The 25381-nt window shown below is 33.1% G+C and overlaps 1 protein-coding gene across 1 annotated transcript; it reads left to right on the forward strand.

The window, feature by feature from the left end:
• The first annotated feature begins 3277 nt into the window (after positions 1–3277).
• Positions 3278–20388, forward strand: LOC124457988. The gene is made up of 7 exons (XM_047008114.1): positions 3278–3387; positions 3520–3752; positions 3830–3860; positions 3929–4160; positions 13738–14117; positions 15706–16019; positions 19959–20388. Exons 1-7 carry the CDS (start codon positions 3279–3281, stop codon positions 20100–20102), a joined length of 1443 nt encoding a protein of 480 aa, XP_046864070.1. The 5' UTR covers position 3278; the 3' UTR covers positions 20103–20388.
• The last annotated feature ends 4993 nt before the right edge of the window (positions 20389–25381 follow it).

Below are 25381 nucleotides of genomic sequence, written 5' to 3' on the forward strand. Positions count from 1 at the left end.
ATTAAGCCTGGCAAAGGAGCTGAGGCTAACTCTGGAATTTGAAGAATGTTTTTTGCCACCTCGTAAAAACAAAATCTGAACTTGTGCTCAATTATGTTGTTTATTTAAGTATTGAAGGTTATTAGTTATTACATACGTGTGGTTGTTGAGTTATCATAACTTGTATTTTGTTTAGCAGTAGTCAAGGGGGCGTTGAAAACTAAACTCTCCTGTATGCCTTAAGATATTTAAAAAGTGCAGTTTACATTATTATTTGATCTATCTTGTTTTGTACTAATGCAGACATAAATCTTTATAGCTTTACTCTTATTTCAAAATTTTTGAGATGTGTTTCTAGTTATGTAGGATTCGCTGAAATAGGAACTTATCATAACAACAGTTGCTATGGGTACGAAACCGTCTATTAGCATAAACAGACAATGTTTTCAACATAATATGGATCTCTACCACGTATCCGTAGCACTCCATTAATGTTCAAGTTTACTGTCTTTTTATATATTCTGTGTTAAAATCTCATATGGCATTATTACTAATTACAATAAACCATCATATGTAATCTTCACGTGCTGGGAGGTCCGCACAGAAAAATATTTTCACGAAGTCTTTAAAGCGATCCAAAGCCTTAAAATATTTTTTAAGTACGAATCGACTTAAACGGCAAATAACATATTTACCTTTTTGTTTATATTTAGAAGAAATTTGTGCTGTAAAATGTCTGAAAGAAATTTTTCAAAATTTGCATTTTACGTATAAACAAATAAACATTACAAAAAATGTCACTTATGTCCGACGGACAAGATATCGTAAACTTGCTGCCCGTTGAGGCAGCAATGAAATTGCTGGAAATGAAAAAAAAACATCACTTGGCAGCATAAATAAGAAAAATAAGTACATTTATTCTACTTTACTAATTATTAGCCAGAGCTCTGTGAACAGTGACACAGTATGAGATAAACAATGCGTGTGTAAAAACCGAAACTGATTGAATACTATCAATCTGACTGAATACACCATCTTTTGTTTTTTTCCGTATACTGATTGAATACACCATCTTTTGTTTCTGATTGAATACACCATCTTTGTTTCTTTTGTTTCCGTATACTGATTGAATACACCATCTTTTGTTTCTGACTGAATACACCATCTTTTGTTTCTTTTGTTTCCGTATACTGATTGAATACACCATCTTTTGTTTCTGATTGAATACACTGTCTTTTGTTTCTTTTGTTTCCGTATTCTGATTGAATACACCATCTTTTGTTTCTTTTGTTTCCGTATTCTGATTGAACACACCATCTTTTGTTTCTGATTGAATACACCATCTTTTATTTCTTTTGTTTCCGTATACTGATTGAATACACCATCTTTTGTTTCTGATTGAATACAAAATCTTTTATTTCTTTTGTTTCCGTATACTGATTGAATACACTATCTTTTTTTTCAAACTCTTGTTCTATCTTGAATATCAAGAAAACGAGATGTCCCTCTTCGGAATTTGTTTTATTTTGTATTATTTGAAATTGGCTGTTTGTCCTGGTTATTGATTGAATACTAGATCGATCAATGTATATATGTATTTTTTGACAGACTTAAATATAATTGATGTCTGCGAATACCTACGAAGTTTGTATCAACATATTTTAAGTTGATCAAAATCAATTTTTATTTTACTCCTTTAAAGAATACTGTGCTCTTCAATTTTAGAAATTCAAGCGGCGGTGAATCGGAGGTGGCGCTGTTTAGTAAGATTTTCAACGTGGGTTTTGAAACAAGAATATTTGAATCAACTAAATATGAAATTACAATGTTTTAAGAGAAAATAAATTTCTAAGACGTATTTATGATTTGTGGTTGTTTTGCAATAGCGTCTTCAACCATTTCGAAGCTGTGCCAGTTATTTAAACATTCATTTGAAAAAAATATAAGTGCAGCGCATATATGGGGCATGCTGTTTGAAAAATAGTAATTTCAAATGCAGTGATTATTCGAGGGAGGCTTTCTTTCTGGGGCAGCGCTCAAACGAGTATATATAGTCTTCTACATCCAGTGCAAATAAGAGTTCAACAAAATAAAAATTTTTTTTGTTTTGTGAACTCTTCTTATATCCTGAAAAATCACACCCGGTAAAAATACACTGAAATAAAAAAAAATTGAGATTTCTCTATTATATAGGTTATGATAAAGACTGAGCTTAGACATGTTACGAATAGTGCGTTGCATGCAGACTGCCAGCAACTAAAAAAGATAAGGTAGTTCAAGACCAAGCTAATTTGAGTTGATAATGGTGACTTATTTTAGAAAAGCTTTTTCAAAAGCTGTATTTTATAACTGATCATTTAAAATTGTTCAAACAAGCCTTCAAAAATTATTAATTATTAATTAATCGGTGTTCCTTGTTTCTATCAACTTTGCCTTACTATATATCAGTTCTAAAAAATTCTTAGTTTCACATAGTTGTTTAATATCGGTTGTCACTAAATGTTCTTAGGTGTGTGTGGAGGGGGAGGTGCAAACGTGGGGTTGCGTCCAGTTTGTATTTGAAAATCTTAGAGTTCAGGTTCGTAAGTGATCCAAATCACTGAGAGCCTAAGCACCCCAACTACACCTTATCACACCGAATCAAGTTTTGTGGAAAAGAAAATGGAAAAAAAATTCTTTCTGTACTTCACCGCAAAGTGTCGATAATGATGACCTAATGCAATGCCGTGCATAAGGCACACGAGATGTGATACTCGTTCCCAATCTGCACAAGCCGTTCCTACAATATTAAACTTGGTTACTGCATAACCTCATTTAAACAAATTTTTCTAAAACACTTTTGCATATTTTGAAACATCTCATAAGCAATAATGTAAAAATTTTTGTCAAATATATTACATGTCCCTCTTGTCTTTTCAGTTATAGATATCCAGTAAGACGTCATTTGTGACAGAAAAAGGTAAACAAGCCCAACGGGATTCAAAATTTAACTAGCAAACTAATTTATTTTGCCATCTCTAAAACTTGGAGCATTTAAAAATTCGAGGTTTCAGTATATTTTACTCTATAAATAGCGTACACAATCTATGACTGAAGCAATTCAATGTATCAAGTCAATCCATGTGATTATTATTTAAAAACAAAACAAATTGTGTGATGTTAATTCAGTGCATCAGACCTCTAAATATGTAATTTACGTTTTTACAAAGCAGGTGTTTCTTCTAAACAGCTTTTAGCATTTACGTGATGTGAGCTTGTTTTTCTTTACAATGCTTTTTAAATTTGCTCACAACCCATCAATGCTGTCTGCAGAAAAGTATTTGAATTTAATGGTTATACTACTTTGGTTGTTTAAAATTTGTTGTCAAAGCAAAAGCGTAAATTTTTGTTACGATGCTTCATACAAAGGTAAAGTAGTTACTTCTACAAGAAGTTGTACGATGTCCATTCGTTAAACGTTCTATGTCCTCTAATAAATTTACGAAGCATTGTTGTAGAATTATACACTTTGTATATTGACATAACTTGTTTTTACCCTAGGACGGAGACTGCAAGGACATATTTTTAAGAAAACCAAAGTACAGATGGAATTGGAATGCATCTACTTTTGCGCTAAAGAGCCATGTTGTCGGTCTGTAAACTACAGGAGACAGTTAAGTCAAGGACTTTCGAGTCTTTGTGAAATGTTACATAGTGTCATCAACGATAGCAATGAAAAGAACTTAAAACAAAGTCGATTTTACGATTATATTTTCTTTAATTCACCCGTCAAGGTAAACAAAAACTTTAAGGCTCTGGCTATATTTACATCAAAGAGACATTTATGATAAGCATTCTGTTTTATTTTTAGATGTACAACAAAACCTGTGAGCTCCTAACGCGTAAGTTTTTGTAATAATAATTTTCACTAAATAATAATTTAGGCCTATTTTCATTGTTTTTTTTATAGCCCTTAACAAAAGTCACGAGCTACTCTTTCCCAGTGCCCATTTGGAAAATGTGATTTTATTGGAGAATAAGATTCCTAAAATGTTGGAGATGACGTTGATATTTTGGATGAACACTGACGCAACTCAGCAAATGGCGTTGTTTTCTTATGCTGTAAAAAATAGTCCTGGTGAGCTTTTTGTCGGAATTCAAAAGGAAAAGATGATTTTCACCGTAAAATCAAGTGATACATTGTAAGTAAAATGATTTACTATGCAGGGGACGCACAAGATCGATATTTAAGGGAAGGGGCGCTTGCATATTGATATGTCATCTATGTGTCATTACTTACTGATCAATTAATCCATACCAAAAATAATTTTTATGTGATATTAAAAATCGTCCTATAATGGGAACTTCATTTTCCGATAATGTTATTGTTTGGAGTTGGATTGGTATGTTAAGGTTACTATATTTTGAAATCTTAAACATCAGCTGATTAATTTTTGACAAAATCATGCCTTTAAGTGCAGTAGTTGAAAATGCATCAGCAAAAATTATTAAACTGCATCAGTGAAACTTATTTAGCGTTAAATAAGTAAAAAGATACGGATGTCACAGTTTACAAAATATTATTACTAATTCACTAGTAGATTGACAACCTAACCATTATTATTCGGCCATGTTTTTTGAGCCGAATGGATGGCTGATAAATATGAAGAAGCCGTAATTTGTATTTTTTGAAAGCTAAAAGCTAATACACCACTAATATATAATTTTATGGTTATTTATGACATTGATATATAATTTTAATTTTAGTTTTGTAATAAAGTATGTGCTTCATCAATTTTCAAGTTAACCTTCCATCATTCTTTCTTTTAATATTTAAAGGTGTTGATACATGTGGCAACTAATAAATTATTAATAGTAACAAATAATGTTTATGATGCAAAGAGATATTAAATGAACTCAACACGAATGTAGAGGCTGTAGAAAGCAGGGATAATTCTATAGACAGATATTTTTGAAAAAGGGCAGTTCTAGTTTTAAAATGGGTGATTCTACAACCTATGACAAGCAGTTTTAAATAAGGTCAAAAATTTAAGTAATTCTTATCTTGCTAAGAAACGCGTATAATTCTAACGCTCGGTTCTTTAATATCATTATTTTTACTACGGTTTTAAGTTGTCTGCTCTTCATACAGGATGTAAGTTGTATTTTCTCTTCTTCGTTGCAATCTTTTTTTACAAACGTAAATTTGGACTTCAAATAATGTGATCAAAATGGGTGGAAATGCCTTTTTATACAGCCTTAATTTGTAAAGTATGCAATCCACTGTTCTCGAAATAAGACCCGGACTTTATTTAACGAGGACGTAAGATTCATGGCATGGATTCCTGGTAGAAATAAATATAATAAAAAAGTGTCCGTTTTTGTTTCAAATCTTTTTTAAACCGTTAGTCTTAACAGTTAAGTTTTGCACACAGCTTTGTGCGATTGAGGGCTTTTAGAGAGAATTCAACTTTATATTTTGCATGGTTAGCAAGATGGTCTTGGGGTGCCGTAAGTAGGGAAATAAAGACATTTTGCCTTTTACCCCTGTTTGGAAATTTCACTAGTTTCTAGAAACTAGTGGCACAAGTCTCAATCCACCTCAGTATTCTAATGACATCATAAGAGTAACAGCATTATACATAAATCCAAAAGGGTCTTAATACGCATTTGAAAAACTTGGGAACTGGACTAAGTTTGAAATCCACCTTTGAGATACTAATCCGCCAATCTATATGTCGAGCTAGGGGGCTCTAAGGTATTAAAGATGAGTCAAATCTCTTAAGGATTCATAATATTATGGAAAAAAATAACACTGCTCATACATTGAGCAGTTGTTTCGACATTAAAATTATTTAATATTGAACGTCTTCACTCTGGACTTTCGCGTCATATTACCCCTCACAATGAATGAACATTTTCGTTTGTGGCTTCAAGTATTTATAATTGGTATTAGTTCAGAAAAGACAAACTCATCTAAACTTTAATAGAGATTTGTCGCAGACTGGTTTAATTTTCCAAAGCGAGAAAGCACTTGCAGTTATATAAAAACAAGCTTCTTTAACTAACTACAGGCTATGGAATTTGAAGGGGCTTGAATTGAAGGAGAGTCAAATGAAATAAGATAATAACGAAGTTATTGTTAGGTGTGAACTGTTTACTTTAGTACTCAAAAAGAAATAAACAATACCATGAAGTTGATGAATATACATCATTTAAGCTGTGTGTTTTACAGTGGCGGATCCAGTGTTAGTGAAAATGAATTACTGCTGCACATTTTAAAATACATTAACATTTCTAAGCCACTCAGGAACAAGTCCATTGGTGAAATTATATACTTTAGGAATTAAAAACCACTAGTGCTTTTCTCAAATACTTTGATTTTAAATTAAGCAACTTTAATTTGTTTTGCTCACTGCTGTTTTATAATATGGAGTCAAGTTGCGATGATGATGAACGATAGTTTTGTTTTATAATTTAAACTCGACTTATTTTGGATGATGCAGAATATACTAAATACATTTTGCTTGCATTTTGTTTTATACAACTTCTTAAGTAAATTAATGAAATTGGTGCTCTGGTTTAGTTTAGATATTACATCATATTGAATGAAAATGATTTTTACTTCGTTATTTTTCATCTTACTTAGATTTAATTAGACTCATATGCCATAATTACCTATTTTCTCTTTCAATAGCTAATTCTCGACATATTCCCTTGTTAGCAAACTTTGAAGAAAACAATTTTACATTCCATAAAAAAACCATGCTCAAAACTTTCTGTGTTGTAATGTGTAAAGAATTAAAAACGTTGTCAGAATCGTACAACATTCTTCATGAAAAAAATACGAAATGGTCATTACCATCAGAATTGCAGACAATTTATCTTTTAATTTTGTTTATGATGCTCGACTTAGTACGACAATGTAACAATGTTTCGTTAAAAATATGAGTGAAGTACACTTGTGAGGATGTGAGGACAACATGTTTATTATTCAAATAATCATATTTAAAACAAGTGTAAATAATAAGCATCTATTGCATCAGGTTGAGGCAGATAACGTTGACGGAGGTCTGAATAATTCTTGATATCACGGGAAAAACAAATTAAATAATTGTTTTACTATCCACTTTAACTAAATGAAATATTCCTAAAACATAACAATATAAAACACTTTTTCAAACCTTTACTAATTTTTTGGCAGACAGTTTAATGAACTTCGTTTCGTTGAAATGTGTTGTAAAGTGTTAAAGCCATCCTCCCCGCTTTTTGTGTTCAAAAGCTTTCACGTCGTTTTTAGAAACTGTGGCAAACATTGCTGTTGTTTGACATGTTTTAATGTCGTCTGTAATTGTAGAAACTGTTATATTTAGATATATGACGTCATAATTTCCGATATCGAAAATTATCTAACATGTAGTTGACCAATCACAGCCAACATTGTTTACATAGTTAATTATATAAACATATAGCGCAAACATAAAAAATATCCTTAGCACACAAAGCCTTAATTTTTTTTTGTGAAATAATAAAACAGACAATTTTTAAATAAGCGCTTCAATTTTTCTATTAAATTGTATTTATGATTGATATGCCATTATAATTTGATTGATCGATGGACTAATTTATTGTTGGGATCAGATCAGTTTACAAAAGCTAATCCAAACATGGTATGTAAATATCAGCCATATGTTTTATTTCTTTCATTATATCGCCTTAAATGTGCTGGGCGTAGTGGCGTGCGCCTGTAACCGAGCTACTTTGGAGCTGGTAGTGTAGAACGACTTGAGGTTAGGATTCTTGTTGTATACTGACCTAAATTGATCAGGTGTCCATGCTATGCTTGGTGTCAGCATGGTGGTCAGTAGGGAACTTCAGATCACCAGGTTGCGTAAAGAAGAACGTACTGGTCAAGGATGGAAACAGAGCAGACAAAAGTTCCTGCATCAAGCAGTAGTGGGATAGCACGTGTGAATAGGAAGTGTACGACAGTCTAGTCAATAGAGTGGAACTCACTATCTTTTAAATTTATATGTAATCTTTGTCAGCTTGATGGTATTCGATTACATTTCTTAAAGAAGAGGAATATATTTTTCTTTTATGCAAAAATTTGTTTAACCTTTTGTTTCTGAATGATAGCTCTTAATTTAACATTTCAGATTTATTGTATTGTCCATGAAACTTCTTTAGCTGATAATCATTTAAATAATTAAACTAATCCCTTCAAGCGAATCTTTGCTTGTAGTTGAAGTTTTCTATAGGGTGTCGCAAAAAAGTAATCGCGCACATAAAATTATATATGCATCAAAATAAATTTACATTAGATAAATTAGTCCGGGAAAGCTACTTCTTTCACCTGGTTAATTTAGATAAACGCTTTTTAGTGTTTGTTTCAACTACAAGAAAATATAATTGCGTTATTGTGGCTGTTATAGTTCAGTTAATGTCTTTTCAATTTTAAAAAGCTTCCACGTATTAAGTTTGAGGTAAATATCATTGCACGACGGTTCTTTCAAGTTGTTTTGCTTTAACAACGTACAAACACTGCAAAATTCCAGAGGTGTAGAACTGTTAAAATTATAAAACTGTTTTGAATGCTAGTTAAATAATTACTGTGCAAAATAAGTTTAACGAATACATAATGATTTACTTAAGTTGTTTTTCTTTACAAGTTTAAATAAATATATAATTTTATGGTTTGGTTTTTTAAAGAGTGGCTTAATGCTTGAAACTTGATAATTTGCAAAAAAGTGTAGAAACACTATACATAAAAAATTTTTAATGATATATATCAAAAAAATTCTCAATGCTTGTTGGTTTAAAGAAGTGCATTTTATCATAAAACTAGTGCATAAAATAAAAAACACTGTGCAGTTAATTGAAGAATTAACTGTAAAGCCAGAAAGACTTCTACTACTTAAAATCATGGCCAGAGATTTTCCTGGCGGAAAGCGAATTTTCAATATGAACATTATAGCCCAAGATAAGACTTTTACAAAAGCCATGACAATGGTAAAATAAAGAAAGATTTATTAATAACGTTTCGTCTTTAACTTAAGACTACTTCAGATTTTTTGAGATAAATTATATACATGAGGTTTCAAATACAAGTATATATTACAGGTTGTTAAATTACATGTAAGGGGAGTAGGAAGTTTAGATGACGGAATTAAGTGAGAATGGCGGTATATTAAAGAAGGTGAAGGGGGATTGAGTTGCCTTTGGTGTTAAGAGAGGGTTTAAGTTTGGATATAAGAAGGCTTTCATGAATCATAAGGTCATAATTGTCGGAGGAGGAAGAGAATTGAGAAGTCATTAAAGTCAGCAGAGTGAGATGTATTTCTTATATGGGAAAGAACAGCAGGTGGTGGTAGACATAAGGAAGGTTTCTGTGATAAGGAGAGATTCCAAAGTGTTCCGATATTCTGGTGTGTAAATGACGCGTGGTTTGACCCACACGATGCAGAGCAGCATCGACACTTAAATGAGTACACAACACCAGATCTCAGGAGATTGGGAATCCTATCTTTAAATGGAAAGAAAGAGGAGAGAAGCCTGGAAGAACGAAAAACAAAGCGAACGTTGATATGAAGAAAGGTAGCATTGCAGAGTCGAGTGATTTGAGTGCGAATCTGAAGACAGTGTTATTAGAGAAGATATGATTAGTTATCATAGCGCTTGTTTCATCAACTGGGATGTTGGTGAACAATGATTTAACATCAAAGCTCGCCATCACAACGTTATTGGCGTTAATATGACTGTGTAAAAGATCTTGGACAAAAGAGAAAGAGTCCTTGATAATATGGGAGCCGGCGGAGATTGGTGCAAGGAAACGAATAAAGAATTTAGCTAGCTTGTAGGAGTAGTGGTCAATACAAGATAAGATTGGTCTTAGAGGGATTGAGGATTTATGAATTTTAGGGAGTCCATATAGTATGGCGATACGTGTACCAGTGGGATAAAGTTCGTTGTACGTCTTTTCATTTATGCATTTTACTGCCTTTAGTTTTCTCAGCACCGTCTTTACTTGACTCTCGCGTTTCAGTGTAATTTTGATAGCATCATCATTTAAAAGTTAGAATTGCGATGTGCCCGCTAGAATTTCCATCATCTTTTTGTGGTAGTCGTTTTCATTCAGAATAACAACTCCGTTGCCTTTATCCGGTTTCAGAATGACGATGTTGTTGTCATTTCTCAGGCCATTTAACGCGTTTAGTTCATTCTTCGTGTATAAAGCATCAATAACGTTGTGATGGCGAGCTTTGATGTTAAATCATTGTTCACCAACATCCCAATTTATGAAACAAGAGCTATAATAACTAATCACCTCTTCTCTAATAACACGTCCTTTCAATCCTTGACCGTTTACAATTCACTAAACTTCTCTCCCTCTCCATCAAAAACTGTCATTTCATCTTTAATGGTCAAGTTTATCAACAGATTGATGGTGTGGCTATAGGCAGCCCTTACGCTATCTATTTGCTAACATATTTATGTCCTTCAACGAGAATTCATGGCTTCACAACAGTCCCTCCACTTTCAAACCCCTTCTTTACCAACGCTACGTTGATGATTGCTTTCTACTCTTTCGATCATTGGATCACATACCTCTTTTCCTTACCTATCTCAACCACCAACATCCTAACATCTCCTTTACATCCGAACTGGAAAAAGACAACACACTTCCCTGTCTCGACGTAAAAATAACTCACTCAAACGACAAGCTTTACACCTCCGTGTATCGTAAACCCAATATCACTGGTCTCTTCTCCAATTTCCATAGTTTCATTCCCATTCTGTACAAACGCTCCTTAATCTCCTCTTTACTTCCCAGAATTTTCAACCTCTGTTCCAGCTATGAACACTTTCATACCGAACTAGAAGTTGTTAGAAAATTGTTTATCTTAAACAACCTCTCTTTATTCATATTTGACAATCATCTTCACCGCTTCCTCAACAATACATTTAAACCCAAAGCTCCTATTCACACTGCTCCTAAGAAAATCATGTTCTTCTGTATCCCTTTTACTGGCCTACACTGTCTTCAGATTTGCACTCAAATTACTCGTCTCTGCAATGCTACCCTTCCTTATATCAGCGTTCGCTTTGTTTTTCGTTCTTCCAGGCGTCTCTCCTCATTCTTTCCTTTTGAAGAAAGGTTTCCAAGCTCCTGAGATCTGGTGTTGTGTATTCATTTAAGTGTCGACGCTGCTCTGCATCGTATGTGGGTCAAACCACGCGTCATTTACACACCAGAATATCGGAACACTTTGGAATCTCTCCCTTATCACAGAAACCTTCCTTATGTCTACCACCACCTGCTGTTCTTTCCCATATAAGAAATACATCTCACTCTGCTGACTTTAATGACTTCTCAATTCTCTCTTCCTCCTCCGACAATTATGACCTTATGATTCATGAAAGCCTTCTTATATCCAAACTTAAACCCTCTCTTAACACCCAAGGCAACTCAATCCCCCTTCACCTTCTTTAATATACCGCCATTCTCACTTAATTCCGTCATCTAAACTTCCTACTCCCCTTACATGTAATTTAACACCCTGCAATATATGTTTGTAAAAACATATATCTTCCGGGTTCAAACCATTTACTTTTTTACCCTGTAATATATATTCTTGTATTTAAAACCTCGTGTATATAATTTATCTCAAATAATCTGAAGTAGTCTTAAGTTAAAGACGAAACGTTATTAATAAATCTTTCTTTATTTTACCATTGTCATGGCTTTTGTAAAAGTCTTATGTTGGGCTGTTATGGTCATATTGAAAAGACTTTGATCTTTGAATTTTCAATAAAAAGAGAAGATGCAGACTTATTCTTCAACATGCAGTGAAGTGATGTATTACATACATATAATAACACAACTACCCCTAAAAAAAGTCTATGTAAGTTTCTTATGTTAGAGAGTGAACTAAACTGGTTCATGATAACAAAAACTTGGTATATTTCATATACAATAGTTTAGTGTCGTAGCAAGCCCGAAAGTTTTTGTATTGTCATGTAAATCTTAGGTTTTTAACATTATTCCTTTCTTTAGGAATCTTTTGTTTTTACAATGATTAAACAATAAAAAAATTAAAATAGCAGCACAAAAATTTGCGGGCTGGCAACGCCACTTCAATAGTTTGGATCTTTTATGGTTTTATTAGCAGATGAGCACATGCTTATAGCTGCTCATAATTACTCACGAGCACTTGCTCAAATGCTCATAACTGCTCGTGAGTGCTCATGAATTGTTGCAACTGCTCACAGCCGCCTCAACACACTTGCTCATTTGCTCATAAATGCAATTTGTTATATAAAAACATTACATTTCGAAAAATGTTGTGCCGGCGGAATGAGCTTCAGATATTGTGGAATATTATTCAATCGAGCTTTTATCTTACCCTGACACGAAAAAGATCACTGTCCACAAAGAAATCAGAAATAAGTGTCTCAATCAGATTCAGACAGGAAAGATCCTATCCACAAAAAAATAATGCACACAAAGAAAGCGTTTGTAGAAAATGAGGACTTTTATTCGTGGGAAGCTATGAAGCCAGTAGCGGATCTAGAGTTAGTGAAAACAAATTACTGCTGCACATTTTGGAATATATTTACATTTTTAAGCCTCTCAGAGGAAAGACTATTGGTGAAATTATATTCTTTAGAAATTCGAAACCAAAAACCACTAGTGCTTTTCTGAAAGTACTTTGATTTATAATTAAGCAGCTTTAATTTACTTTGATCTCTACTGCTCCTTGTGGCTAACCCTAGATATGCCATTGATGTGAAGCTGTTTAATGAACTCTTGATGTTGAGTTTAGTGTGAAAATTGCTTTAATACTCCATTGCCAAAAAAATCGTCTTTCATTGTTTTTTTATCTATCTACTTAATTGGAACATGCCTCTTAGAGCTATACTGCCTTATATATAATGTGCGAGCGCGATGTTTTTAATGCACTGTTCAAATTAAAGTCTTATAAGAATCGAAGTGTTCAAATATGAATAAGTAAATGACAGATCTTTATGGCATATGGAAATGTTTTAACTCAAATGAAAATTATTTTAAGAAATTCAAACTATTGTTGCTGGACAATGGTGCAATCAAGCAAAATATTTCGTGTCTTCATAAAATGAAAAAGGCAAATTCCAATTAAAATTACGACTCGCTTCTACCTTTATACGATACTTTGTAGAGTAAACCGGTTATTGAAAGCCTAAAGGTAGTAAAACTGTTGTGTTGTTTCGAATAAAGGTTTTAATTACACAGTTTGATAAATTTGAACCAATTTACGTTGATAGGCTTACCGTATCAAATACTGGAAAATCAAATTTGAGCAATTTGCACTTCTATCAGTTCATACAATTATACATTAATCACAATGCCCTAGTTTCTTTCTTGAAATTCTCCAGGTACAATCTCTAGCAACTGATTAAAACGAATTTTCATTGAACTGAAAATAGCTTTAGTGCACGTAAATGGTAAAGAATGGCGCGATATTTAAATAAAACAAGTACTATGAGTTAATGAATCAATTGAATTCCTAGCAACTTGAATATTTTAACGTGTTAAAGTTCAAAAGTAGCACCATCTGATGGAGGTTTGCTCCAGTTTACTCCACCAGCTCCACAGGCCGCAAACCCTTCTTTCCCAAAATATTTGTGTGAGCAGTAGAAAATATGTAAACAAGCCATCTTTTATGTATTTTTTCAGAGCCAATATGTCACTTCACTGCATGGTGAAAAATAAGTAAAGTTATTTATTTTATACAATAGACACCTTCATATTTCTCACACCATCAATGATAACCATTGGCACTACTTTGTCATCATCATCAATCGGAAGACGAAAAGGATATTTCTTGACCATAAAACTATTCTCAACGAAGCCTTTGGTGATGATGAATTATTTGGTGGTGGTGTCGTTGCTATTGGTCAAAAACTGGAGTGCGATAAAGCGTTTTTTAATAGCAAATGGTCTTTTAAGGGCAAAATAAGCTCTTTGAATATGTGGAGCCGTGACGTAATGCGTGACGTATCGTGTTCAATGTTTTGGTTTAACGATAGCTGCGTTGTTAATCTCAATAAGCCTGTGATTGCATGGAGTGATCTAGACTTTTTCACAAGTGGCAATGTCTCTAGAGTGTTAACATTTGGTAAGTGTGTCGTTTGTGCAATGTTCATCACGCAATATTAAGATTGCAGAAATTTTAATTAATAACTTGTCGCATAAACAATATAGTAGAGATAGGCTCGAAACTGTAGGGGTTTACAGGAGTGACACATTAATGAAATCTTTTGTCTAGTCGGCAAGCTACAGGAAATTGTAGGGAAAATTTTATATCAAGATAAAAATACAACCTGATAAACTGCAAGATAGAAAACATAAGGAATTGTTAAAAATGTAATTGTTATTCCATAGTTTTAAAAGTACATTAATTAGGGTTTGTACTTGCACACATTAAATCTGTTTACATCAATTGAAAAATTATTATATAAAGTGGCAAAAAATATTTGGCAATTGCCTGACATCACCATATGTAGAGATTCTTTTAAATTTACTGAAGAAGCCGTTGTTTTGTAGCTACGTTCAATGAAAGCAGCCGATAGTACTAAGTTATCGTTAATTCGCAACATCAAACTCAGTTTTCTGTTGTGACTGTATTCCATATCATTGTACATGTTAATTAGTCCGTGATTGTATCCCTGTAAATTTTATTTTATCGTAGGCCTAATTTGCACCGGTCCAACGAAGATTAAAATTAACCAAAATTGAGTTCTAAAAACACAGGTTTATCTGGATTTAACTTAACCCATGTCAAGAGATAGATTGAATGAAATTCAGGGTGAACCTGAGTTAGGGGATGTTCACATAAGCTTAATAACAGGGATTGAGCGAGGAGTGAAATGATTTTGAGTCAATGAAAGTAGCAAAAACTTCAAGCGCAAAACTTAAAAACCATTTCTTATGGGTACTTAAACTTTTATATTGCATTTCATAACTTGTACAATTTTGTGTTGAATTTGATCTATCCATATCTGTCTGATAAGTTATTTTTACGAGCTTTCAAGCTTTATGCAACATGTCTTGCCAACCGCCCTTTATGTGGGGCAAAATAGATTGTGGACACACAGTTTCGATCATGATTACAAAACACACTTTCAATGTCGAATCTCATGTTAATCACTTTATCTGATGCCTTCTTTTTAAAACCTTAATCCTTTTCCCAAAACTTTTTCGTTTGACGTCATGCTCAACAATTTTCAACGATTTTACCTTATCGTTATAAAATGTTAAATTTCTCATCAATAATGCTAAGCACTTTCTTTTTCTCTTCTAATCGTCTGTACGTTTTCTTTCTCTCATTGAACTTGCAGATTTCCAAATTCCTTCAAAACCCTGCAGTTAGAAAAATAATGGTTTGTCATAGAATTCATATGTGTATGATTTGCAAACCAAGTTTAGCATACTTTTTATTCCAAGTGCTCTTCTATTGCAAACGTCTTGTATGCCCAAGAGGCAACACCATTAGCCTACATTTGTGTGATAAGTGAGGATAAAAATTTCGTAAGTTTTATGCTAAGTTTAATTGTACAAAATAAAATGTGATTAGTTAATCACTACGACTTCTTGAAAATGTCAATATACACTTATAACATTCATAGTTAGTCTAAAAACATATTTTGATTTCTCATATATAAACATGTATAAAGTTGTTTATGTCTATCATTGTTTTTTCTTAGATTGCAACTTTCCAGAATCTTTGGGCATGGAAAATAATGAAATACCTGATAATGCTATTACTGCGTCATCTGAATTTGATTATCTCCATCTGTCCAAATTTGCTCGATTGAATAACGGTAAAAGCTGGTCACCATTAAGAGATAAAAAAATGTACTCATGGCTTCAAGTTGACTTTGGTAAAGTTGTAACTGTAACCGGTGTTGCAACTCAAGGTGCTTCAACTATACACGGTGAATGGACCAAAACTTACTCAATTGCATACAGTAATAACGAGAGAATATGGTCATATTATCATGAAAATGGATCTTCAAAGGTATAACTTATATCACAAGTAATAATACAGAGCAATCGTATAATACTATGGTTCTTTAGTCGTAATAAACTTGAAAAACTGCATTTGTAAACACTATTAAACTGCGAGTTTCGAGTTTTTGGTGGCAGGCTGCGCATGTGTGAGTACTTTTTTCGGTTTAAACTGCAAAGTGCCTCCGCGTGTCAGTGTGTCAGTATGTCAGTGTGTCAGTATGTCAGTGTGTCAGTGTCTCAGCATGTCAGAGTATTTAAGTGTTAATGTGTCACAATTTTGGTGTTGTGGTGCAGTACAGTTTAGCACATGCTGAGATCTATATTCACCGTGTCAACAAGGTATAGGAGCATAAGCTAAGATTCAAGTTGTGCATTGTTGTTGTTTATCAATTAGCCTTTACATTAAAGAAGTCTTTGATTATCTAACAAAGTGGCAAGCAACGTGTTAAAACTTATTCAATTAACTTTATTCATTCGACCATGAACGTTACTAACTTTTTGGTCTTGTTTTGGGTTCAAATATAAAAAATCTTTTGGTCTTGTTTTGGGTTCAACTATAAAAAATCGAAAAAGAAAAATTCATAAAGTACATTAATAACACGATATGGTTCTAAGCCAAGTAACAACCATCCAACAATAAAAAGCATTGTATATTTCTCGTCGTTAATCGGGATTTTATATATCTGATCTTTGCACGACTAAAATTTTTCAACATTCAACAGTTGCTTCAGAATTTATTTGCCAAGAAATGAATATAAGTCAAAGCATTGCTTTACCTACTTGAAGATGTGTTTAGCTGAGTCATGAATGCAACGTTTTCCATATAAATATTGATGACATGCTAAAAATAAAAATATATATATTTAATTTAAAGCATTTAGGAAATATTGCTTGCATGCTGTTATTGTCGGAATATTTCTTTTTGAGAAGTTTTAAGTGAAGCAAATATGTTTAGCTAATCAAAGTTATCGTAATTGTGATTTGCATCTCAATTATTCTTCTCATTGAACAGGTTTTATTATAAACTTTTATTGTGAAATAGATAGTTTTTGAAAAATCTATAAATATATTGAGTTCACTAAATGCCCCAAAGTTGGTCAACATAAAACTGTTCATGATACCAAGTATTACCAAGTGATGCACTTTGATCTGCCCACCCACAAGCGTGAGCAACATACCTCCACTAAATAAATTTTCAACTAGAAAAGAGCTATGAACCTGTTGTTTAATAAAAGTTGAAAGAATGAAATATAACAATACACGAGTATTAACCTTTCACCAAAGGCATAAAAAGTTGGTGGAGTAGGTTGACAATCAATTCACATCAAGATCATCAACTTCTTAAAAATGCTCGACCACTAAAAATATTATATACTGTATAACTTGTAAAAGAACGTTTAAAATAATAACTAAATGAATGAATTTTGATGATGAACTAATGTAAATAAATGAAACATGACATCGTGGGTGCTCTCCTATCACATCTGCTGATGTAAAGAGTAATCTTTGAAATGTATCTCAAATTCAATATATTGAAAAACATATAAAGAATTCTTAAACTCAACGATGATGTTTTCTAATGTTTTTTATTCTTGCAATACATTTATATTATCAAAAATAGTTATAAAAATGGCTTGCAACGAACCTGATTAGATACATTGTACCTGTGCCATCAAGCCATTGTTACGTGCGTGGTCCCGAAAGAATAACTATTAATTTTGGTTCTATTTCCACACGCTACAAAGATGGTGTGAACCAGTTATATTTCTCAAAGAATTTATTAATAAACGCGTAAATATTAAAGTAGATAAGTGTCTTCATAATCATATTAACAGCTTAAATTAACAACTCAAAGATATGGACAATGTAAACAATTGTCTCATAAACCTGAAAAATTCAGGTGACTCAACGGGATTTGAACTTATGACCTCTGCGATTCCGGTACAGTGCTCTAACCAACTGAGCTATGAAGTCACACTGTCGAGGGCAAGACTTTGCATGTAAAAAGATTAATTTTTTTCGATAATAGCTTCACTCAAGAAAAACTAAAGCACTTAGTTACTTCAAAATAAATACAATTAATTTTCATCACTTTGAAAACACACATTATTTTAAATTTTGCTCGTCGTTATAGCTATTTTTAAATAGGCAAGTTACACGTTTGCGACGGAGTTTAATAACATTACGATATTTCACTTACAATTTAACAAGGCAAGCTTAAAAGACATTAACTATCACCAGACACAACTTTCGTTAACTTGTGATATTTGAAATAATCTGAAAGGATGTAATAAAATTTGGCAATTTCAAACATTCATATGTTTGAGAAAATAACAGTGCGTTACCGGAATTTCCCTGATATTTACTATAACGTCAAAAATAAGCCAATAAGTGTTTTTATTGATATGATGGAACAAAGAGGCAATGGAATGAGTTTATAGATTACATTGTGCACTTGCACTATGATCAAAATTTTATACTGTTTCTTATTTACTGTTTTCAATTTTAAAGTTGTTTATTATCATTTTGGTCTCTCTTGCTAACTAATACGTATTTAAGAAACAAGTCCATATCTAACAGAATTCAGCTTTCCTCAGATTAAAAGCTCGATTTCATACAAACAATAGATGGTGACAAGGAATCACGAAGTATGATTAGGTCAAAAGCTAAATAGAATTTTTTAGTGACGAAAGCTTCATTATGCTTAGTTAGAAAAACAAACTTCAAAAGTCACAATTAATAATGAGTGATCTATAACTAAGCCAAAACTAGTCTCCAGTCAGTTTAAATAGATATCTGAGGATGGTGCTGCATTTATAATGACGGGTGTTGTAATAAAAAAGGTCAGTTGATATTCAAAACCCAATCATCATACGAATATAAGATAAACTTTATATAATAATACAATCACAATCTTGAGTTCCTATACTCTAATTTATAGAATTTTTTAAAATAGAATAATCAACTATATACCAAAGAAGATTGATAGACGCAGCCAGGAGAAACAGAATGCTGCTTATTAAGGAAAAGCAGAAAATGAGTGAATTACCACTTTATTTGGCAACGCTTCTAACAAAAAATAGTCACCAAAAATTAAAAGCTGTTCAAATTATTCTAAAGAAAATGTTGAAATTGTTCAATTTCTAAGTAAAATTAGTTGCCAACAATTTTTAAAGTTTATTTGGTGTTGACCACCACAGTTAACACAGTAATGCCTTTAACAGGGGCTGTTAATTAACAACTTTGAGGTTGGCAAAAAGCGTACCGAGAGTTTGTTTCTGTTGAAAGACAACATGAAACACCCAGCACTTTGTATGGGAATGTTACTATCTACTAAAAAGGATGCAATCAAACAAGATCAGTCTATTTCAGTCCATTTGAACATGTCTATTTTTCAATGAATTTTTTTATATAGAATTAGTTGAAAAATCTCAAACAGAAAAAAATATTGGCTTCATAACAAAGAAAGTTATATTATTGAAAAATTTCATAAATAAGGGCAGGCAAAAATTTGATTGAATAATTCATTTCTTTTTGTTTACAACTTGGTCTGAAAACGAAGTCAAAAAGTGTGAAAAGTGCATTTTAGTTTGTCAATGATAAATATGTTGTCTAAAAAATTTTCTTTACTTTTCAAGCAAGAAACAACGCGTTTTATGTATTTTTATTCATTCTATAAATTTAGTGTAGCGTAGAAAGCCGAATTCACTTTAAAGCGCATGATGTGAAGGTTATAGCATTATTTTTGGTTATATCTTTAAAATACCTGTTTTTCTCTGCAGCAAGCCAACAAAAATAAAGCTAAAAAAAAGTCATTGCACGAAAAATCGCAACTGTCTACGCAAATGCAATGATCTTCGTGAAACGCTTGGATATGAACAGGATCTCTTTTTCCAAGACGGTAGTAAATTGTAACCTAACAATTGGTTGACTTTTGTTTTTTTAGGTTTTTAAAGGAAACAACGATAAAAGTACAATTGTCAAAAATTTTTTTTCGTCACCAATAACTTGCCGCTTTGTTCGTTTTTTACCAAAGACATTTGAATCATTTCCAACGACAAGGATCGAATATTATGGGTGTAAAGTGTGAAAAAAATAGTTAAAGTAACTGGAAAACATTACTTGTCTTGTACCTAATATATATCCATATGAAAAAATTCTTGTTTCTTATTTTTTAAGAGCAGTACGTGCAATTTTTTTGTGAAATGCCTCTGTGAAAAATAGAATACCCTTGAAAATTTCTTTTCGAAGTGCTCATGGTTGGTTGATGAAACCAAGAATAAACAAAAAGTGTTTATTAAATAAAAACATTTCAAAGACGATAAACCCAAATTTTTGCAAGCAAAATAAACAAAAATGGCTGGTGTAAGTTTTAAGCACATTTTCATTCAAGTCCAAAAAGTATTTGCAAACTTTTCCAAAAATAAACATTTTTTGTTATTGCTTCGTCTTTGGAAGCAACGGTTTTCCAACATAAATATCTGAAGAAAATAAAAAATAAGAGCCAGTGAATTTTAACAATTTGCATTCTATAATGTAACTAATGTAACTAATTAAACTAAAAACAAGCAGAACAGAGAATTTTTTATTGATATTATTAAGTGGTAGTATAGTTTCTCCTGTAATTGGAAAATAAGGACTTCATAGCATTTAAAAATTCACACGATCATAGTTTTTTTTCATATATTGCACTCGAAACCATGCTGTTCCTTACACAAATTATTCACGTTATTTTTTAGCAGTAAACACTATTTAAAAGTAATAATAAGTAAGCAAAGTGTGTCACTCAAGAACTAGTATACGACTTCTAAAACTTTTATATTGTGTTAAATTTAAGCCTTTTACTTAATTGAATGTAACATGATTTATGTGTTAAACCAATAAATTGCAGACATTTTTTTGCTCTTATTTATTTTTTTGTTTTGGGATCTTTTTTTCAAATAACAAAAGCAAAAAGATCCCTTCAATTTGTATTCAGTAAATATTTTAGATTTTTTTAAACAATTAGAGCTACTTTAACACATCCAAACAATTTTTAACAATCAATTAATTGTACTAAAATCAAAATTATCTCTTATAAAAAGTTTATTATGGAACTTCAGAGCAATTTCAATAACAAAATTTTTATTTAAGGCTTTGATAAAGGGTCACATCACGGAGAAATAACATTGAGAATGTTATCGATTTGCCACTGTTCACAAAAATGCGTGGAAATCTTGCTTTTTCTAAAATGAAAGTATCAGGGGGTTGAAACTGTTTCAATTTGATTTTACTATTATTAAGGTTAAAAATGCCTTAGAATAATAATCTTCTTGAAGGATTGTCATTTGAAGCAAATTCATATTTTTGCAATAAGCTGGGCTTTAATGTTCATTATATGATCATCAATTTATGACTATGGCACAATATGTAACTGAAATTTTCTGCAGATCTGTAACTAACAAATGCTTAAATATGGTGCAAATTCCCTGTATTCGTAGGACTTTCTTCTGTATTGTGCTGCAAAATTTACAAACTTAATCTTGATTGTGGAGAAAAGTGTTAAAAATATTGTTTAACTCAGTATTGAACCTTGGTTGGTAGAGGTAATTGAAACTGATCCTGTCAATATTCGTCTTAATTCTAAGGGATCTGTAGTTCATGGCAATGCCTTTAAAGCTGACCATTTTGTGGTTCTTTTATTTTATTCAATGATACAAAAGCATTAATCTGTTGACCACGCAGTTTGTGAGAAAGTTTAAAAAGTTATTCATAATGCTCGACAAAAAGTAAGTAACGTGAAGAATTAAAGAAGTGTGACAAATATTGTAAGCATCCACTGCCAATGAAGATGTGGATGTTGTTATAAATAATTTGGTAACTGTTGCTAACTCATCTGATGAAGATAAATTATAAAGTGCTTTGGAAAAATTTGATATTGCTGTTTTTCAGGAAATAGTAATAGGTATGAATTGTTCAGAAAGAAAAAAATTGATTCATGATGTTTTTAGGAAAGACAAATCATATACCTTCCAAAAGAAAAACGGCAGGTCTTTAAAGCACAAGTGGTTAAAAAATTAATTGGCTTGGCTTTTTATCCTCACGTTATGACAACCTTATACCTTTCAGAAATATGAAGGGAGAGGTACTAGGGGAAGAGCCATAGTGAGAGTATATTCTAATTTGATTTAAGTTGGATCTTTTGCAAGAACATCTTGGCCTGGTTTTTGGGACAACAAAATTGTTACGAGAAGAATCACTTGCTTGATACAAGAGTATATACACGATATACCACTACACGACCAAAGGAAAATTAATGGTGGTAAATGATTGGAGTCTAGCTTCCTTTTCCATTGTTGGCGTAGAACTATCTCTTATTTCCTGTATCATATCATCAACTTTCCTCTTCTTTTGCTCTCGTAAAATCATTTTGATTGACTGTAACTGAGGTTTATGAAGTATCTCTTTCTGTTGAACAATCATCTCTTTTAGGTATTATCAACCCAGTTAAAAGAGCAAATGAAGAATATCTTGCTTCCAAAACGATCAGCCAATGCTTAAAAGAGATGATTGTTCAAAAGAAAGGGATACTTCATAAACCTCAGTTACAGTCAATCAAAATGATTTTACGAGAGCAAAAGAAGAAGAAAGTTGATGATATGATCCAGGAAATAAGAAATAGTTTTACGCCAACAGTGCAAAGGAGCTAGATATACTGAGCGAAAAAGGATCGTCATCATGGTTAAGTGTACTTCCATTACAAGATCAAGGATTTAATTTGAACAAAGGGGAATTTCGAGATGCATTAAGTTTACGTTATGGATGGCAATTGAAAAATGCCTCTCCGCACTGCATTTGTGGAAAGGCTTTTGCAACCGATCACGCGATGATATGTCCTCATGGTGGTTTACCAATAGTGAGACATAATGAAGTTCGAGATATAACAGCACAGTGGATGGCAGAAGTTTGCTCGACAGTTGTGAAAGAGCCACAATTACAACCTCTTTCTGGGGAAGTGATATTACCTCGTACAGCCAATAGACAATAAGAAGCGAGACTAGATATTCGTGCTAAAGGATTTTGGTCCAGACAGCAAGATGTATTTTTTGATGTAAGGGTATTTCACCCAAACGCGTCGAGCTACCAAAGCACCAATCTACCTGCAGTCTATCGTCAGCATGAGATGGTTAAGAAAAGGGAATATGGTGATCGAGTAAGAGAGATTGAATATGCTGCTTTTACACCACTGGTCTTTTCAACATCAGGTGGTATGGGGAAAGAGACGGCAATTGCTTATAAACGGCTAGCTGATCTTCTGGCACAAAAGAGAAAGCTGCAATATGGCATCACGCTAGCGTGGATGCGTTGTAAACTGTCTTTCGCACTGATTAGGTCAGCAATTACGGCGATACGAGGAAGTCGATCTGCCTCAACTCGCGAACATACTTTAAATATTGACCTAGGTTATTGGGAAAGTTGTCTTTACATTTGACTGTCCCTTTATCATGGATATTTTAAACATTGATTTTAGTTATATTTGATTTAGTTTTTAACATTTATATTTGTATGTTGTAGTTATAATTTTAATTAAATTTTAATTTTTTCATCGAGAAAAAAAATAAAAAATTATTATTAATATTATTATTATTATTATTATTATTACATATTATTATTATTATTATTATTATTATTATTATTATTACTTTGTTGTTATTATTATTGTTGTTATTATTATTATAATTATTATTTTCTTACTGTCATCACTCTTCTTATTATCTATTAATTTATTAGCATTATCACTTTAACAGGTTGATCTCTTAAGAGAAATACATAAAAATATTACTATGATCATCATTATGTACAAAATCACAAACTGATATCGACAGAGGACAGACGTCTTTATCAAAAGGTCCAGATTAAGACACAAACTAACATTGACATCGTTAAATATAAGATGCATGAAAGATGCAATCCTCTAAAGTCACATACTACCCAGAATTATAGAATTAATTAACTCCAATGGAGGCATAGACATGGAAGGAATGGAAATTATTGGATGCTTGGAGTTTAAAATGTGTATTACATGCAATTTGTATTTATTATCTTTTGTGAGGGTAATTATGATATCGCACAAAATTTAAAAAATATAAATTACAACTCCTTTGGGGATCACTTACAATTAAGTCGTTCAAATTTGAACCGTGGATAGCGAGTGAGAAGAGGGGTGCCATCACTCTGCCAGAAGAGTGGAAGTTAAACCCTAAGCCTCTCGCAGTTTACCGCTGCTCATATGATACCACTCGTTTTCTGCCTGCTCAATCCAGAGACCCTTAATCTGTATCTTGCCATTCTTTAGATTCGCACCTTCCTCAAACCGCGCCATCACAACGTTCTGTCGTACGAGATCAGGCAGCGTTCCTGTAGCAATTCTCAGTAAACCACATAAACGGTCATCACCACCATGGAGGTCAAGCTTGTTTACCTTCAGCTGCGCAACAGTATGAGAGAGAGTGCCCTCGGTATCCTCATTCGCACTTTTTGTTTCGTTTCGCACCACAGCATTCTGCAAACGAGCAAGTTGCTCCTACTGATCTCTGATCACCGAAGCAGCAGCCGTCTTCTCCTAAGTGGTCACCCAAAATGGCATGTCCATGAAACATTCAAACAAGGCCTCGAGCGTTCAATATAGCAAGACACTTGCTCATGATGCGGCTCCCGTTAATGAGGAGCGCGTTAATAAAGGCAGCATCGCTAGTCATCTTGCCCCAGACGCCTCTAGGCATAAAATGACGATCATCATTTTATAAATTTGCTCTCGGGTGTTTTGGAGTAGGTTTCAAGCAAGGCCGCCAAATCACCGAACTTGTGCCCTGACTCCGAGACCACAAGAGCATGCTGTTTGATCTCCTGCAATTTCCGCCTCGCCAGGCGAAACTGGGGATTACCGAAGTCGACTACGGCGTTAGCGACCACCTCAAAGGGATACCTGCTGAGAAACTGTTGGTTTACGTTGTTTACAAGCTCGCGATAGTCAGCCACGATGGAAAAACGCATATCCTGATCCGCCTGATGCTCCCTGGTATTTGCTTCAAACCCTTGAGGGCTTTCCGTAACAATTGTACCAGCTGCGCACGCGGAGTGAAATAGTTGCTTTTGAGAAAGTCCTCGGGAATCTTCTAGCCCGCCTGAAAGCGGCCAGAGACGAGCAGCAGCAAGCGATCGAACTCCCCCTCTTTCCGAGTCTGGAGAGGTTGTAGTGACCGCCGGGAGTTGTTTTTTTCAAACGGACATCAGCGACGCTGTTGCAAACTTGGCCTGTATCTTCAGAATAGTTCATTGAGAAGCTCAGGGTGGCCCTCGAACAAGGCATATAGCTCTTTTACGCTTGGG

Source organism: Xenia sp. Carnegie-2017, unplaced genomic scaffold (assembly GCF_021976095.1).
Source record: "Xenia sp. Carnegie-2017 unplaced genomic scaffold, XeniaSp_v1 HiC_scaffold_6, whole genome shotgun sequence".
In the NCBI taxonomy this organism is placed as follows: Eukaryota; Metazoa; Cnidaria; class Anthozoa; order Malacalcyonacea; family Xeniidae; genus Xenia; species Xenia sp. Carnegie-2017.

Excerpts from the sequence above, each read along its gene's own strand:
- LOC124457988 (XM_047008114.1), top strand. The coding sequence starts at position 3,279 with ATGCTGTCTGCAGAAAAGTATTTGAATTTAATGGTTATACTACTTTGG. Across the intron at positions 3,753-3,829 it reads TCTTTAATTCACCCGTCAAG|ATGTACAACAAAACCTGTGA; the intron begins GTAAACAAAAAC and ends TTTTATTTTTAG. Across the intron at positions 14,118-15,705 it reads CTCTAGAGTGTTAACATTTG|ATTGCAACTTTCCAGAATCT; the intron begins GTAAGTGTGTCG and ends GTTTTTTCTTAG.